This window comes from Hyperoodon ampullatus (assembly GCF_949752795.1).
Source record: "Hyperoodon ampullatus genome assembly, chromosome: 11".
Taxonomy (NCBI): domain Eukaryota; kingdom Metazoa; phylum Chordata; class Mammalia; order Artiodactyla; family Ziphiidae; genus Hyperoodon; species Hyperoodon ampullatus.
This window is the reverse complement of record NC_136924.1, coordinates 97,083,697-97,099,467: the sequence shown is the minus strand read 5'-3', so window position 1 is coordinate 97,099,467 and position 15,771 is coordinate 97,083,697. Positions and strand designations below refer to the sequence as shown.

The 15,771-nt window shown below is 49.2% G+C and overlaps 1 protein-coding gene across 1 annotated transcript in view; it reads right to left on the bottom strand.

Moving 5' to 3' along the window:
* Window positions 1-293: 293 nt before the first annotated feature.
* The window catches only part of VWF (von Willebrand factor), a gene marked incomplete at its 5' end in the record, with an annotated part of 133,230 nt that continues 117,752 nt past the window's right edge, over window positions 294-15,771 (bottom strand). Inside the window, 8 exons of the mRNA XM_079714643.1 lie at window positions 294-603; window positions 1,096-1,193; window positions 6,834-6,873; window positions 7,402-7,530; window positions 8,216-8,314; window positions 12,183-12,299; window positions 12,784-12,824; window positions 13,801-13,981. Coding sequence (XP_079570769.1) covers window positions 415-603; window positions 1,096-1,193; window positions 6,834-6,873; window positions 7,402-7,530; window positions 8,216-8,314; window positions 12,183-12,299; window positions 12,784-12,824; window positions 13,801-13,981 — 894 coding nt within the window. The 3' untranslated portion in view covers window positions 294-414. The remainder of the gene's footprint in view (window positions 604-1,095; window positions 1,194-6,833; window positions 6,874-7,401; window positions 7,531-8,215; window positions 8,315-12,182; window positions 12,300-12,783; window positions 12,825-13,800; window positions 13,982-15,771) is intronic.

The following is a 15,771-nucleotide window of genomic DNA, read 5'->3' as shown; positions in this document are numbered from 1 at the left end:
GCCCAGAAGCCCCTGGATTCAGAGACTGGAGACCCCAGTGTTCCAGAGCAAATCCCTTCTCCTTCAGCCACTGGGCTGTTTCCAAGGAGGCCTGGCGCTCACTTTCCCCTTCCCTCCCCGTGGAGGCTGAGATGCCACTTTCTCCCGGACGTGGGCGTGCCTCCCGCAGACCCCGGGGCTCAAGTGTTTCCAGATGCAGCCTGTGCTCCCCTACCCCCCACCCCCTTCAGCACCAGCCTCAGAGCTCCATCCCAGCCTACAATAGCCATCTCAGCCTAGATGAAGCATGAGCCTTTGGCAAGATGACAGATTGGCCTTTATTGTGGGCCCGGGGGAGCCCGGGAGCGGAGCGTGCATGCGCCGAGCAGGGGTTGCCAAGCGGGTGGTGACGGGTGTCCGCGGCAGGGCCGCGCCTCACTGGCGGCATTTCCTGGGGGAGCACTTGCACTGCATGGCGTTGAGGACCACGTGGTGGGTGATGGAGCCGTTGGCACAGCGCAGGGGCACCTGCATGGGCTCTGTGCGTGTGGGCGCGCAGCAGGCGCACTGGTCCTGCACGTCCTCTGTGTCGATGGAGTACAGGGCTTTGCTGGTGCATCTTCCCTACGGCGGGGCAGAGAGAGGCGGCCGTTGCGGGCGGTGGAGAGCGCCAGGGTGGGGAGGGCTCTGGGGCAGCCCACTTCCTCCACCTGCCCTCCTCCAATCAAGAAGGTCTGGCCTTGCCCGGAGAAACACAGGACAGCCAAACAATGTGTAAAAGTAGCTCTTGGGAGGTGTGAAAGGCCTGTCCTAATGGAACTGTCACACCCAATTTCTATGCCTGTGTGACTGATCTTCAGGAAACATAGCTCCCATCTTCCATTAAGTAACTCTCCATTCTCTTCAAAGGACGTGTTGAATCATTGCTCAGTTTTTTTCTTCTAGGGTCAAAAGTTCCCATTTACTTCAATAAAACATTGGCTTTTAAAAAAAATTTTAAAAGCTCCCAGTTCCTTTCACTTCTCCCTACTGTGAATCTCCCAGATGCTTTGACTCCGTAACTAAAGAGATGTGTCCAAACAAAGAACTTGCCCCTCCCAACCGAGGACCCCTTACCTGGCAGTAGTGAATGTCCACTTGCTCTTCAGACATACAGTCTCCCACTTTGACGTACTGAAGCTTGGCAGTGATGTCCTTGCACTCAGGCTCCTCACCTACAGGACAGGTGAGAGATGGGACCTGTTCTTCCATACAACACTCTCCAGCCCAGTTCCCTCATTTACTGGAAATAGGTCAATTTCACAGTAACCAGATCACCAAAGCCAGCCATGGGGAGGGCAAGTCAGTGGTCCTGGTTCCCCTCAGCTTCTCCTGGTCCTTCATATTCCGAGATATAGTTATTGCTGGGTTTAACTCACTTAATGGCACAATTTTAATTGCAGGAGGAGCCTAGATTCACTGTGCTTTGGTGATGTCAATGGATAGGACTTACTTTTATGTAATTGTAGACTCTAAAAACCATAATGAACAAATAAGGAAACACAAGCTTTAAATGACACATTAAACAAGATGGACTTAATTAGTATTTACAGGACATTCCATCCAAAAACAACAGAATACACTTTCTTCTCAAGTGCTCATGGAACATTCTCCAGGATAGATCATATCTTGAGTCACAAATCAAGCCCTGGTAAATTTAAGAAAATTGAAATCGTATCAAGTATCTTTTCCAACCACAACGCTATGAGACTAGATATCAATTACAGGGAAAAAAAAACTGTAAAAAATACAAACACATGGAGGCTAAATAATACGTTACTAAATAACCAAGAGATCACTGAAGAAACCAAAGAGGAAATCAAAAAATACCTAGAAACAAATGACGATGAAAACACGATGAACCAAAACCTATGGGATGCAGCAAAAGCAGTTCTAAGAGGGAAGCTTATAGCAATACAATCCTACCTCAAGAAACAAGAAACGTCTCAAATAAACAACCTAACCTTACACCTAAAGCAATTAGAGAAAGAGGAACAAAACCAGCCCCCCAAAGTTAGCTGAAGGAAAGATCATAAAAATCTGATCAGAGGGCTTCCCTGGTGGCACAGTGGTTAAGAATCTGCCTGCCAATGCAGGGGACACGGGTTCAAGCCCTGGTCTGGGAAGATCCCACATGCCGTGGAGCAACTAAACCCATGCGCCACAACTACTGAAGCCCGTGCACATAGAGCCTGTGCTCCGGAACAAGAGAAGCCACTGCAATGAGAAGCCTGCGCACCACAATGAAGAGCAGCCCCCACTTGCCACAACTAGAGAAAGCCCGCATGCAGCAATGAAGACCACACGCAGCCAAAAATTAAAAAAAAAAAAAATCAGATCAGAAATAAATGAAAAAGAAATGAAGGAAACAATAGCAAAGATCAATAAAACTAAAAGCTGGTTCTTTGAGAAGATAAATGAAATTGATAAATTATTAGCCAGACTCATCAAGAAAAAAAGGGAGAAAACTCAAATCTACAGAATTAGAAATGAAAAAGAAGTAACAACTGACAGTGCAGAAATACAAAGGATCATAAGAGATTACTACAAGCAACTATACGCCAATAAAATGGACAACCTGGAAGAAATGGACAAATTCTTAGAAAAGCACAACCTTCCGAGACTGAACGAGGAAGAAACAGAAAATATGAACAGCCCAGTCACAAGCCCTGAAATTGAAACTGTGATTAAAAATCTTCCAACAAACAAAAGCCCAGGACCAGATGGCTTCACAGGCGAATTCTATCAAACATTTAGAGAAGAGCTAACACCTATCCTTCTTAAACTCTTCCAAAATATAGCAGAGGGAGGAACACTCCCAAACTCATTCTACGAGGCCACCATCACCCTGATACCAAAACCAGACAAAGATATCACAAAAAAAAGGAAACTACCATCAGGCCAATATCACTGATGAACATAGATGCAAAAATCCTCAACAAAATACTAACAAACAGAATCCAACAGCATATTAAAAGGATGATACACCATGACCAAGTGGGATTTATCCCAGGAATGCCAGGATTCTTCAATATACTCAAATCAATCAATGTGATGCACCATATTAACAAATCGAAGGATAAAAACCATACGATAATCTCAATAGTTGAAGAAAAAGCTTTCGACAAAATTTAACACCCAATTATGATAAAACCTCTCCAGCAAGTAGGCATAGAGGGAACCTACCTCAGCATAATAAAGGCCATGTATGACAAACCCTACACACTAGGGTTTGCATTCCTATACACTAACGACGAAAAATCTGAAACAGAAATTAAGGAAACACTCCCATTTACCATTGCAACAAAAAGAATAAAATATCTAGGAATAAACCTACCTAAGGAGACAAAAGACCTGTGTGCAGAAATCTATAAGACACTGATGAAAGAAATTAAAGACGATACAAACGGAGAGATATACCATGTTCTTGGATTGGAAGAATCAACATTGTGAAAATGACTATACTACCCAAAGCAATCTACAGATTCAATGCAATCCCTATCAAACTACCAATAGCCTTTTTCACAGAACTAGAACAAAAAATTTCACAATTTGTATGGAAACACAAAAGACCCTGAATAGCCAAAGCAATCTTGAGAAAGAAAAATGGAGTTGGAGGAATCAGGCTCCCGGACTTCAGACTATACTACAAAGCTACAGTAATCAAGACAGTATGGTACTGGCACAAAAACAGAAATATAGATCGATGGAACAGAATGGAAAGCCCAGAGATAAACCCATGCACATATGGTCACCTTATCTTTGATAAAGGAGGAAAGAATATACAATGGAGAAAAGACAGCCTCTCTTCAATAAGTGGTGCTGGGAAAACTGGACAGCTAGATGTAAAAGAATGAAATTAGAACACTCCCTAACACCATACACAAAAATAAACTCAGAATGGATTAAAGACCTAAATGTAAGGCAAGACACCATCAAACTCTTAGAGGAAAACATAGGCAGAACACTCTATGACATAAATCACAGCAAGATCCTTTTTGACCCACCTCCTAGAGAAATAGAAATAAAAACAAAAATAAATAAATGGGACCTAATGAAACTTAAAAGCTTTTGCACAACAAAGGAAACCATAAACAAGACAAAAAGACAACTCTCAGAATGGGAGAAAATATTTGCAAACGAAGCAACTGACAAAGGATTAATCTCCAAAATTTACAAGCAGCTCATGCAGCTCAATATCAAAAAAGCAAACAACCCAATCCAAAAATGGGCAGAAGACCTAAATAGACATTTCACCAAAGAAGATATACAGACAGCCAAGAAGCACATGAAAAGCTGCTCAACATCACTAATTATTAGAGAAATGAAAATCAAAACTACAATAAGGTATCACCTCACACTTGTTAGAATGGGCATCATCAGAAAATCTACAACAACAAATGCTGGAGAGGGTGTGGAGAAAAGGGAACTCTCTTGCACTGTTGGTGGGAATGTAAATTGATACAGCCACTATGGAGAACAGTATGGAGGTTCCTTAAAAAACTATAAGTAGAACTACCATATGACCCAGCAATCCCACTACTGGGCATATAGCCTGAGAAAACCGTAATTCAAAAAGAGTCATGTACCACAATGTTCATTGCAGCACTATTTACAATAGCCAGGACATGGAAGCAACTTAACTGTCCATCGACAGATGAATGGATAGAGAAGATGTGGCACATATTTACGATGGAATATTACTCAGCCATAAAATGAAACAAAATTGAGTTATTTGTAATGAGGTGGATGGACCTAGAGTCTGTCAAACAGAGTGAAGTAAGTCAGAAATAGAAAAACAAATACTGTATGCTAACACACATATATAGAGAGAGAATCTAAAAAAAAGAAAAAAGGTTCTGATGAACATAGGGGCAGGACAGGAATAAAGATGCAGACGTAGAGAATGGACTTGAGGACACGGGGAGGGGGAAGGGTAACCTGGGATGAAGTGAGAGAGTGGCATGAACATATATACACTACCAAATGTAAAATAGCTAGCTAGTGGGAAGCAGCCACATGGCACAGGGAGATCAGCTCGGTGCTTTGTGACCACCTAGAGGGGTGGGATAGGGAGGGTGGGAGGGAGACCCAAGAGGGAGGGGATATGGGGATATATGTATACATATAGCTGATTCACTTTGTTATACAGCAGAAACTAACACAACATTGTAAAGCAACTGTATTCCAATAAAGATGTTAAACATAAAATAAAATACAATAAAAACCATAATGATCAGAGCAATCCTCCTGCACTTATAACAATATCCAGAAGCTAATGGGCAATGAGGTAGTTAATAAATACAATTAATATCTATCCATCCCTGCAAACGTCATTGTCTCTGTGGGAGCTGATCGTAGGAGCCCTTATGGAATCTTCCCTTTGGGTATAGCTATCTCTGGGTCGCTTGCATGGGTCTCCTTATATACAGGGGTTGAAAGCATTCAGATCTGAACCTCTACTTGGCCCACTGGTAATCTAAGATTTAACGCCAGCTCATTATTGCCTATCCAAACACTGGGAGTTTTCCATTCCTGGATGGCTCCAAATCTAAATCAACTTTAACTACCTAATAGTTGGGCTCCCAACTCCCAAATAAGGTCATTTTAAAGTGAAAGCCTGCCAACCACATTAAGAGGGTGAATAAGGAAAACATATTGAGGCCAACACACTATATTCTTTTGCTGTAGATTTCAATCCCTGAGCCTGGCTTCTTTTCCTTATGGAAGGTCCCCACCTCTTGAAAGCACAGACCAACACAGGCCCCTTTCTGCCTCGCTGCTAGTTTTGAAGATAACAGCCTCGGCCCAATTCCATGTGCAGCACGCCTAGAGAGAATACATCTCCTCTGATGGTTTCCTGACCACATTCTTCAACCATGCAGACAAGAACCATAGAAAAAGATGCTTTCAGAGTGTGTTTTCCGCAATCTGCAACTTGGTTACAGCAACTACAGGGACTGTCAGAGTGAGCCATCAAGAAAAGAATAAATGACTGAACGCTGAAGATATTCGTGTTTTTACTCCTTTCTCTACCCAAAAATAAACATGGGAACATAGGCCCATGAACCCAAAAACTAAGTAAACTAAAAGACAAAGAATATTAGTCCAGGCAAGTAATTCTACGTTCAGAGAATACAGCACTAACACTGGGATTCTGAAAGGTACTTGTGCTCATGGAAACAAGAACACAAGAACGTGTGGTGAGATGCTGTCTGATGGGCAGGCTTGAGCTCCATCTCCAAAGCTGCAGCCGTAACTATTGGGACCAACCAATACAACACAACTGCAAGGTCAAGAGGAGCTGAGAGTGAAGAATACGAGGTTAATAAAACTGAGACCAGCCTCATAAATCCTCGAGAAGCCTGTGTTCTCTGCAGCTCCACAGCCAGCTGCTGGCTTCCCTTTCTCTCTGGGAGAGCTGCACGACATCCAAAGATTAGAGGCAGATTGAATGTCTGCTCTGGTGAGATCATGAATCAAGGTGCCTGTCTTCAGGAGTTCTGGTGGCAGAGAGAAGACATTCTCTCATGATAGGACTATGACCAACTCAAGACTCTGCAAGGGGAAAGGCAGGTAAGAGGCTAGTGACTGCCAGGAGTTTGGAAGGAAGGAGGAAGAGTCTGCTTTACAGGCATCTTGAAAGGGGGCTTGAGCAGGGGCCAGTCCAAGGACATGCAGGGTGGGGTGGGAGTTCCCTGCAGAATTGAACACAGCGACTGCAATATCTTTCTAGAAGAAAGTTCATTGCAAAGAACAGTCCCTGGACTTGGCCTGATGGATTTCAAGGGACAAGCAATTGGTAAGGTACTTACATGTGTCACAGCATGTGCCTGGAATTTTCATGATTTTCCCCTAAGGAAACAGCAAAGTCCCAGATTAGGCACAATTAGTATCTTGCGGACCCTTTCAGTCACTCCAGGCCAAGTCCTGCCTCTGGACTCACAGTCCTGAGCTTAAGTCCCCAGATATGAATGGGTTTTCCCATCACAAATGTGAGCAGACTGACCACCCCACCTGGCCAGGCTGAAATGATTCTGATTATTCTGAATTCTCTTCCAGTTGAGTCACCAGGATCATCATTCCCAGGGGAGGCTGGAAATCAGTTTGATCACTCACCATCCCCTTCAAGGATCGCAGATCCAGTCTCCCTTAAGGGAAGGTATTTTCTTAAAGCATGGTACAGTTGAGAGAGTTTTGTCCCTCCATCGGGCTTTGATTTTGTAATTTTGTTGATTTTTAAACTAGGGCAGGGTTCTCCTTGGACACTGGGAATCACGTGTCCAACAGCAGAGCTGGACCGCTGTTCAGAAGAACCCTCTTCTTAGAGTCGAAGATGGAGACAGTCAAGAGGAAAGCAGGGCCTGAGCCCCAGCTACTCACCCCCTCGGCCAGACACTTGTGTCCATCGAAAGGCGGGCAGCCCGTGACCCTCCTCTCCCAGATGAACTCGCCTCTCTCGTTGACCCTGCAGAAGTGACTGTCACAGCCATCCTGGAGAGTCTCGTCACGCTGAAAGGAAACAGGGGAGGTGGGCAGAGCAAACCTGAAGACGGTGTTTGGGGTACAAAGCCACTTCAAGCCATGACCTTGACTCCTTGGAGTTGTTGAGACAATGTAGGGGACCTTGGAACAAGAGGGAGGCAGTGTGTGCAAAGCCTCCACACCCAGAACCCAGAACGGAGGTGGAGTCCAGTTTTACAGCTTATGAACTGGGAATAGGGCTGCATAAATGTAGGGCATCCCTACACTCTACTGACCACTTAACAGCTTAAAGAATTAAGACATAGCAAAGGGAAACTGGCCAATCAATAGCTGAACTAGAGGTGAGCCAGGTGCCACCTGCCAGCCCCACCAGCCCACTCTGGCTTTCATAGATCTGAGTCTGTGTCACCCTGATTGCCTGGCCAGTCTCAGAGACAATCAAGGCTGGAGAAAATCTTAGAGATCAACTCACTCCCAATCATGGGGCCCTACACCAACTTTTGTCACAGAGAGTGACAAAATAACCAAATCAAAGAGCGAATTCTGTACCTCCTAAAGGTTATCCATCTTTCCCTTATAAAATCAGAAATAGGTACAGAAGGAAGTCAATATTGACCCAACTTAGTCCCTCTTCCTTGAAGAAAATATCCCCAAATAGGAAACCAGACGGTGGTCATAGGGAGACCCCTGAGTTTAAGTTGCCCACACACACCTTCAGCATCATGATCTGTCCCCCTCGTAGCTGAATGGTGCAAGCCATAGGCAGGCATCTCCCGCAGCACTGGCCCTGTATCTTCTCTTCCTTGTAACCCTGTAACCAGGAGAAAAAGCAGCCTTAGTTTAAACCTCCCCCTAAGATCCCGATCGTAAGTAGGCCAAATGGTAAATGGTTTCATTAAGCAGTTGCTCAAACTAGAAATCTGGGGGTCGTCCTGTCTTCTCTCTTTTGCTTATCCCCTCTGCCCCACTCATCACCAGATCTTGCCAAAAACTGCATCTTGAACTCATCCACAGCTCGTCATGCCAGGGTCCTCTGTCATCACCTGATCCAAGCAATCATCATCTACCGCTGGACTCTGTCACAGTCGTAATTGTCTTCCTATCTCTATTCCTGCCAATCCAGCAGCTTCCCGGAAGAAGGATTCCACTGTTTCACAAAAACGCCCCCCCAATCTGGGAGACAACATAGTGGAACCAACTTTTTATTCTGCAAAGTATTTTAAACCATGTTAACAAAACCAAAAAGTGATCATCAGCTGTCTCATCACTGCGTTAAAATTAAAGCTCTTTTAACTCTCCCCACCATGCCAGAAAAAAAAAAAGAACTAAATCTAGTAAAGTTTGTTTTTTGGTTTTGTTTGTTTGTTTGTTTCAGGCAAGGCTTTATTAGGGTCCCTGCTGCAGCAAGAGGCAGTGAGAACAAGTAACAGGTGCCCATGCTTGCTCGGTCCCAGAACACGGACAAGCTGGCTCCTTATATGGGGTGAAGGTAGGGGTGTTTAAAAGAAGAACTTTAGTTATGTGAAAACCAGCTATGGTGTCATTCTTTTTTTCATTTTGCTACATTTAGTAATGACCACTTAGAGATTCATGCCTTGGGGTCCTGAGGTTCTTCTACTATGAATCTCTAGCAGGTCAGTTTGGAGCCCCGGACAGAAGACCTGGTCCTCTCACATTGCTCCCTCGCTCACTGCACTCTGACTGACAGCTCGTAACCAGCAGGGGAGGTTAGGGGTCTATGAGCGTCCACTGAACTCATCAGGGAAGCCGCAGGGAGAAAGCCCAGGCCACACACACACACTCAGAAGGACACTGCTGACATTTGAGGCCATCAGGTAGTGTTTCTCCGGTGAGCTTCAACTGTGTTTTCAAAAACGCACAATTCCTGGCAGGTGTGGACCGAGGTGGATGGGAGAGGAAGAAAGAGATGGGAAAAACAGCATGAATGTACGTGAGTCAAAAAGAGGAAATAAAATGAGGCTCAAATCAGGCACGATTTCATGGGAGCATGGATTGGGGCATTTTTTTAGTGAGTGTTAGAAGAAGAGACTAGGAAATGCCCTCCACTCAGCAGGCCCAAGGAGAAGAACGTGCCCAAAATCTTTACAGGAGAAGTGAGGGGTGGGGGACCAATGGAGGAGGGGTCTGCAAAGTGAAGGGATGGGGCGGTGGACGCACACTCCACACCCCAGAGAGGGAGAGGGCACGGTGAAGCCAAGAACAGGGAAAGGTGGTAGGCGCTGTGGGAGAAGAAAGGACAGGAGACAGTGGAGAAGGGGGGACGGTGAGAGGAGGGGCGATGATTTCAGAGGTGCTGTGGGACTGGGGGAAGAGGGACGGGAGGGCAGGGAACACGGCAGAAACCACTGGAAGGACGAAACAGAGAGAACAGACCCCGCAAGGCAAGAACACAGCTGCGCTGGTGACGGGCTTGTCTGAGCCCCGCTGGGCTTCCAGCCACTGCTGACGGGGTACGCACCGCACAGCTGCCAGACGGACACGGAGGGCAGCGCTGACCAGACTTTTGCCGGAGCACCCAATCAGGAGCAGCCAGGTGCTCAGCCAGCCACAGGTTCACTCACTCAGGTCTGAGCAGCCAACTAGCCCTGCTTCCCCTGTCCAGGGATGCCCCCCAAACTCTCCTCATAGGTGTCTCCCAGCCCTTTGCATAAACTACATCGGCTGCTCAAGGACCCCAGTCTTATCTCCCCGCTGCCCTTTTCTAACTCTTGCTTAAATGCCAGTCTGTCCCTGTGCCCCCTCCTGGGGGGTCATTGCTCAAGGTCAGCCCATGGTCATGCTCCTCTGGGAGGCCTTCTCAAAGTTCCTGGTCAGTGTCACCTCTCTTCCTCAAGCCTTCCTTTGTCTCTACCACCCAGCAGCACAAACCGGCTTCTGGCTCCTTTTAGGTATAAGCATCGGCTCCCCTGAAGGAGACACAGGACCCACGTCTCTGAGGATGCTAACAGTTCCATCTGACATCGGCAGTTCAAACAGACACAGACCGACCTAAACTTGACCCACCACAGCTCCCCACCTGCAGGAGGCCACACGGAGGCCCTTCATGGCAGAGGAACGTGACAAGACCAGGTAAGCTGAGCTATAATGGGGGCATCTGAGGCAGAGGTCAGCGAAGGCTGAGAGATACACAGCAGGGCTAATCTCAGCGATCTCAAGAGGGAGGAGATCCCTGGGGAGACAGCGGAATTTTGGAGGCGAGGAGGAGGAGTACACAGACCAAAAGGGGCCGTGAATTTAAAGATATTTAGAAACCTAAGTCTAGACTGGATTCTAAAGCTGGATTTCTATGGACGCAGAGGAAGTGGCCATGCCACCCTCTGGCCACCAGAGGGCGCAGGTAGAGAGTTAGTGGGCTCGTCCCCACCTCTCCTACAGGACAGCTTAGTGTGGACCTCTTCCTGCATCCACTGTACTTCCATGGACATCCAGCTAAAGCGATGCCAAAGACTCCAGACAGCATCATTCCAGCCCATATTCAAGCCCAGATGTATCTAGGGGAGTTATCTCACTCACACACACACACACACACACACACACACACACACACACACACACACACACACACACACACACACACACACACACACACACACCTGCATCCGAAACCCGAAAACAACTGGGATTTTAAATTTAAAAAAGCAAAAGGCATACTTCGCTGGCTTCTTTCTAATTGAGGCGGGAATGTTCTCCTTGAGCCATTCTATCAGAAGTAGCTGTGTCTCCTACGGACCCCTTCACTCCCCTTGTAAATATGCTATTAAGCCCCTACTTGGAGCATCACACGGTGCCAGGTGCCATGAAGGGCACAGGTGCAGAACACTTCCCGACCTCAAGAGCGCTGACCGCGCCAGCAGCTTGTCCTAACCTTGTCCCTAACCCCCGCATCGCCCCTCCCCGACCCCGCCCAGAACCCGCCCGCTGCCCCACCATCCGAAAGAGCAATGATGATATCCCGTGCATCTAGCTCACAAGAAACTCATCTGACCAACCATACTTTCTAGGACAGCAGGAGCCCTAAATGCAGAAGGCAGTTTGTGGAGGAAGCCAAGGCGTCCTCCTGAGCATTGGGTGCAGCTCTGCGAGGTAGGGCTGAGTCATGATAAGAATAGTGAAGTGCATGCTTTCCTCTACCTACCTAGAAGTGACGATTCCCCTTCCCAGAACCCACCCTCAGAGGTGCTCTGAGCAAACTCAGTCATCGTGACCTGGCAGGGTGAACTATGAAAACGCAATGTCCAAGAATAAAAGTATATGTTGAGGCAGTGCCCCTTCAAAGAATGTTGCATAGAACCCTGCACATAGCAAGTGTCTGATAAATAATTGTGGACTAACTAGTAACTGATGAATTTTTGTTGACTAATTTTTAATGTTTTCAAAGAACAGTAGTACGTTGCTTAAAAAGAATACAGAACTGTAAATATGGTATCATAAGCCTTGCAAATACAGAAAGAAAATGTTTAAATTTCCAGAACTAAATTATAATTGTATCTGAGAAATGCAATTTGGGTAGGTGACTTTTATTCTCTTCCTTACCGTTGTCAAATATGTCCATAATCAGAAAATCACGAAAGCTTTTATGTAAAGAGCCCGGTGAGGTCCCATTGCTTGGGTCCCACAAGTACCCAGTCCACACCCAGGCCCCCATGAGCCTCTCTCACCAGCGGGCAGTCCTCGCAGGTGGTCTGCCTGCACTCCAGCTTGAATCCGGAGATGACCCCCATCTGGACGGTGCAGAGGCAGGTGGTACACAGGTCAACCATCAGACTCCTCCCGGGCTGGAACCAAAGGGACCAGGGTCAGGCCTCCTGGCACCCGGACCCCCCGACCCTCCACTGCCCTCAGTCCCGTGAGCCGTCTGCCTTAGGCATGGGGGCACAGCTGCCCAAAGCTGCCAGGATGCATCACCCTGCTTCTCCTCCTGTCCCGAGAGGTCTGCTCCCTCCCGTCCCCACCCCCCACCTCAAGGATGGCATGGTAAGAGTCAGGGCTTTCCCGGCAGAGAGGGAGAGAGGCAGATGGAAGCGTGCACAGAAGAAACGATCGCGTGCCTGGGGCCGGGATGTGAGCGCTAGAAGGCGGGGCCAGGCCCTGGAGAGGTAGGGGTTCCACTCCAGGATGCCTGGGAAGCCCTGGAGGAAAGGAAAGTGTGGGTGGGGCAGGCCCCCCTGGCTCCTTTCACTTGTACTTTAGAAGGACACCCTTCCCACAGCACCCCATCCCTGCCCCCCAGGCGCCCTGGAGGAGAAGGCAGCAGCTCACCCCAATGATGGTGCCGTTGAGCACACAGGCCTGCACAGGCTCTGGGGAGAGACAGGCACAGGGCATGAGTGTGCGGAGCACAGCTGGTGAAGGCCCACGACCCGGCTGCTCCTCCCAGGCCGGGCCTCCCCACTCCCCCTGCCGGTCCCTCTCCCCACCCGACGCCAGGCGCTGTGGGTCCTCCTGCCAGAGCCCATGTGGCCACAGTGACCCCAGGCCCGCTCAGGAGGGGCAGCTGCCTGCTCCCCACCATCCAGCCCACAGGGAGAAGGTCCCTGGAGTCCTCGAGGGGAGGGCACTTGTTTAAGTGATTCACTCCCAAGGGGTGAGTGGGAGAGTGTTTGGGCTTGTCAAAGAAAGAAATTCTACTCTGGAAACTTTAAGTCCCAAGATAAAATCACACAGAGAATTCAGGACAGGTGGTGGTGAGAGTTGTTTGCTGTTGCTACTGCTGTTGGTTGTTTGGCTGGTTGGTTGGTTGGTGGGTGGGTGGGTTGGTTGGTTGGTGGGTGGGTGGGTTAGTTCGTTGCTGGGTTTGTTTGTTTATTTGGTTGGTTGGTTGATTGTGTGGTTTGTTGGTTACTTGGCTGACTGGTTGGTTGGTTGATTGGTTTGTTTATTTGGTTGGTTAGTTGGTTGGTGGGGTTAGGGGATGGGCAGTCGGAATACCTTTTCCAGCCGAATGATTGAGAAGGAGTCTCTAGAATTAGAGAAGCCTGGGTCCAAGCCCAGTTCTACCACTCACTAACTCACAAGAGCAAAGGGAGGTATAATGGTACCCACCTCATGGGATTGTCATAAGGATGACATGAGACAAGGTATAAAACCAGCACTGACACAGTGACAACCTTCAGGAAATTGTCCCATTTCCCTCATCTTATTTGCTTTCTCCCCAAAGTGTTAGCAACGGATGGAAAGATGTGATCCTCCCCATTTCCCTGAGCTGCTCAAAAGGCAAGGATTCCGGAGCCTTAGAGGAAAGAGAGGCTTGAAGGCGGGCTTGGTGGCACATCTTACCGCAGTGACAGGTGGGGCAACAGCCTGAGGTCTGACAGCTCAGCTGGAAGCCGGAGGGGCAGGTGGGGACGTTCAGTTGGGGGCAGGAGACATTCCTCTGTTGCACGAAGACCTCCTCCTTGACTCGGACACACTCGTAGATGAGGCAGGGGTCCTCGGGCGAGGCCCAGTGAGAGCCAACCTGTGGTCGGAGCACCCGAGTTGGTCAGGGGGCCAAGGTCTGCTGGGAGTGGGCAGCCCCCTCAGGAGCTGGTGTGGGTCCTGGAGGTGAGCCCGGCTCAACGGCTAAGCCCTGCCCACAGGGTGAGGCCCATAGAGGGAGGGACAGCTCATCCGGGTCCTTCAGTGAGTCTGGGTCAGAGTCACCCTGACCAAGATCCTAGCTCAGAGCCCCGTGTGCTCCCAAGACAGAGTCTTGAGCCACCGGAGGAAGCACCTGGGGATACGTAAGGATGCTCCCTCCACCCTTGGCTCGGCTAGGAGCTGAGTGTCCAGGAATGGCTGCATGGGGAGACAGTGGAGGGGAGATGTGGAGGGAAACTCAGCCCAGCACCCAGCCTCGTGCTGCTTCCCTCTGGTACAGGGAGCCGGTAAGAGCTGGGGATGCTGGTGTCTGACCCTCGGCCCTGCAATCTGCCCTGAGCTTCCAGGCTGCACACAGGTGGCCTGTCCCCAAGGGCACCACAGTCAAGGACCACTGAGTGTCCAGAACATGGTTCAGAAAGTCCCTGCGGAGGTTCTGCCTGGACAACACGTGACCGTGAGCACGGTCTGTGTGATCCAGCTCCCAGACACGCAAGCGGGGGCACCCGGCCTGCCCACTCCAGGCCCAGCGACGTCTCTTGGCCCCTGTTCCCTTTCTTCTCTTTCCAGAAGAGAAGCAGGAAGTGCCACACACCGCAGCCTCTCTCTTGACCCCCCTTCTGACTCACCCTGACCAAACCTTCCCGCTGCGGGCCACACCCCACTCCGATCATTTACCCACCAAGCTCTGGGCGCATCAAGAGGACCTGTCCCTACCCACACCTGCTGGTCCCCCCAGAGCCACTGCCGACCTGCACGTCTTGTAGGTAAGATGGAGACTTGAATTGGGAAGGGAAACTCTTTTGTGAACACTGATGGGGGTCAGGGCTGAGGGAGCCCTGGAGGCAGATGAGAGACCAGAGGCGGGAGGGTGGAGCGGTGAGGAGGATGCTGAGCCTCAAAGGGACCAGCTGTCAGCCCCAACCAGGATGGAGTAGCCTCTGGCCCTGGGGAGGAGGTGCAAAGCCAGCCTGATCCCAGGATGGGATGGGGAGCAAAGAGGTTTAAAGCGTGGAGAGGAGGGACACAGCAGGGAAATCCACAGGTAACCAGAATTAGAAGAGGGAGGTGGGAACGCCTGTGGGAAACTCAGTCTGTCACCACCAAGGAGGAGGAGACTGGTGGGCCGGGGTAGGAGCTGAGCACGTTCGGGGCAGGACAGGTAACGCTTTGCCCTCCTTCTACACAGAGTGTGTTTTGGTCTCACTGGAGGACTGAGAAGGGGAAGGTCCCTAGGTGCACCTCACCCCCTCCCAGCATCCATGTCCTGAGGATTCCAGGGCTCAGCACCCCTCCACTTCCTCCTTATCCATCAGAGTAAAAGGACGGTTAGCATCCTAGCATGTGGGCTAAGACTGACTCCCGGGGAGGGATCCTCTGTGCTTCAGAAAATGGCTTTATGAGCATCCAGAGTCAAAGTGAGAGCCTCTGGGCCACGAAGGAGAAGCCACCCTGCTCTGTTTCAGGGGAGGGGATCTGGGGGTGGGGGGCTGGGCAGGAGAAGACACGGGTGGGGAGATGAGGGCTGCCAACACGCTCAGGGGCTACAGCCAGAGCTTCAGAAGGGGGCTCAGGGGCCCTGGGAACAGAAATGTAGTTTGCTTCTCTGGGTTACATATTTCTCCAACAGGAACCAGTGAAAGGGTCAGAGGACGCCGCCTGGGCCGG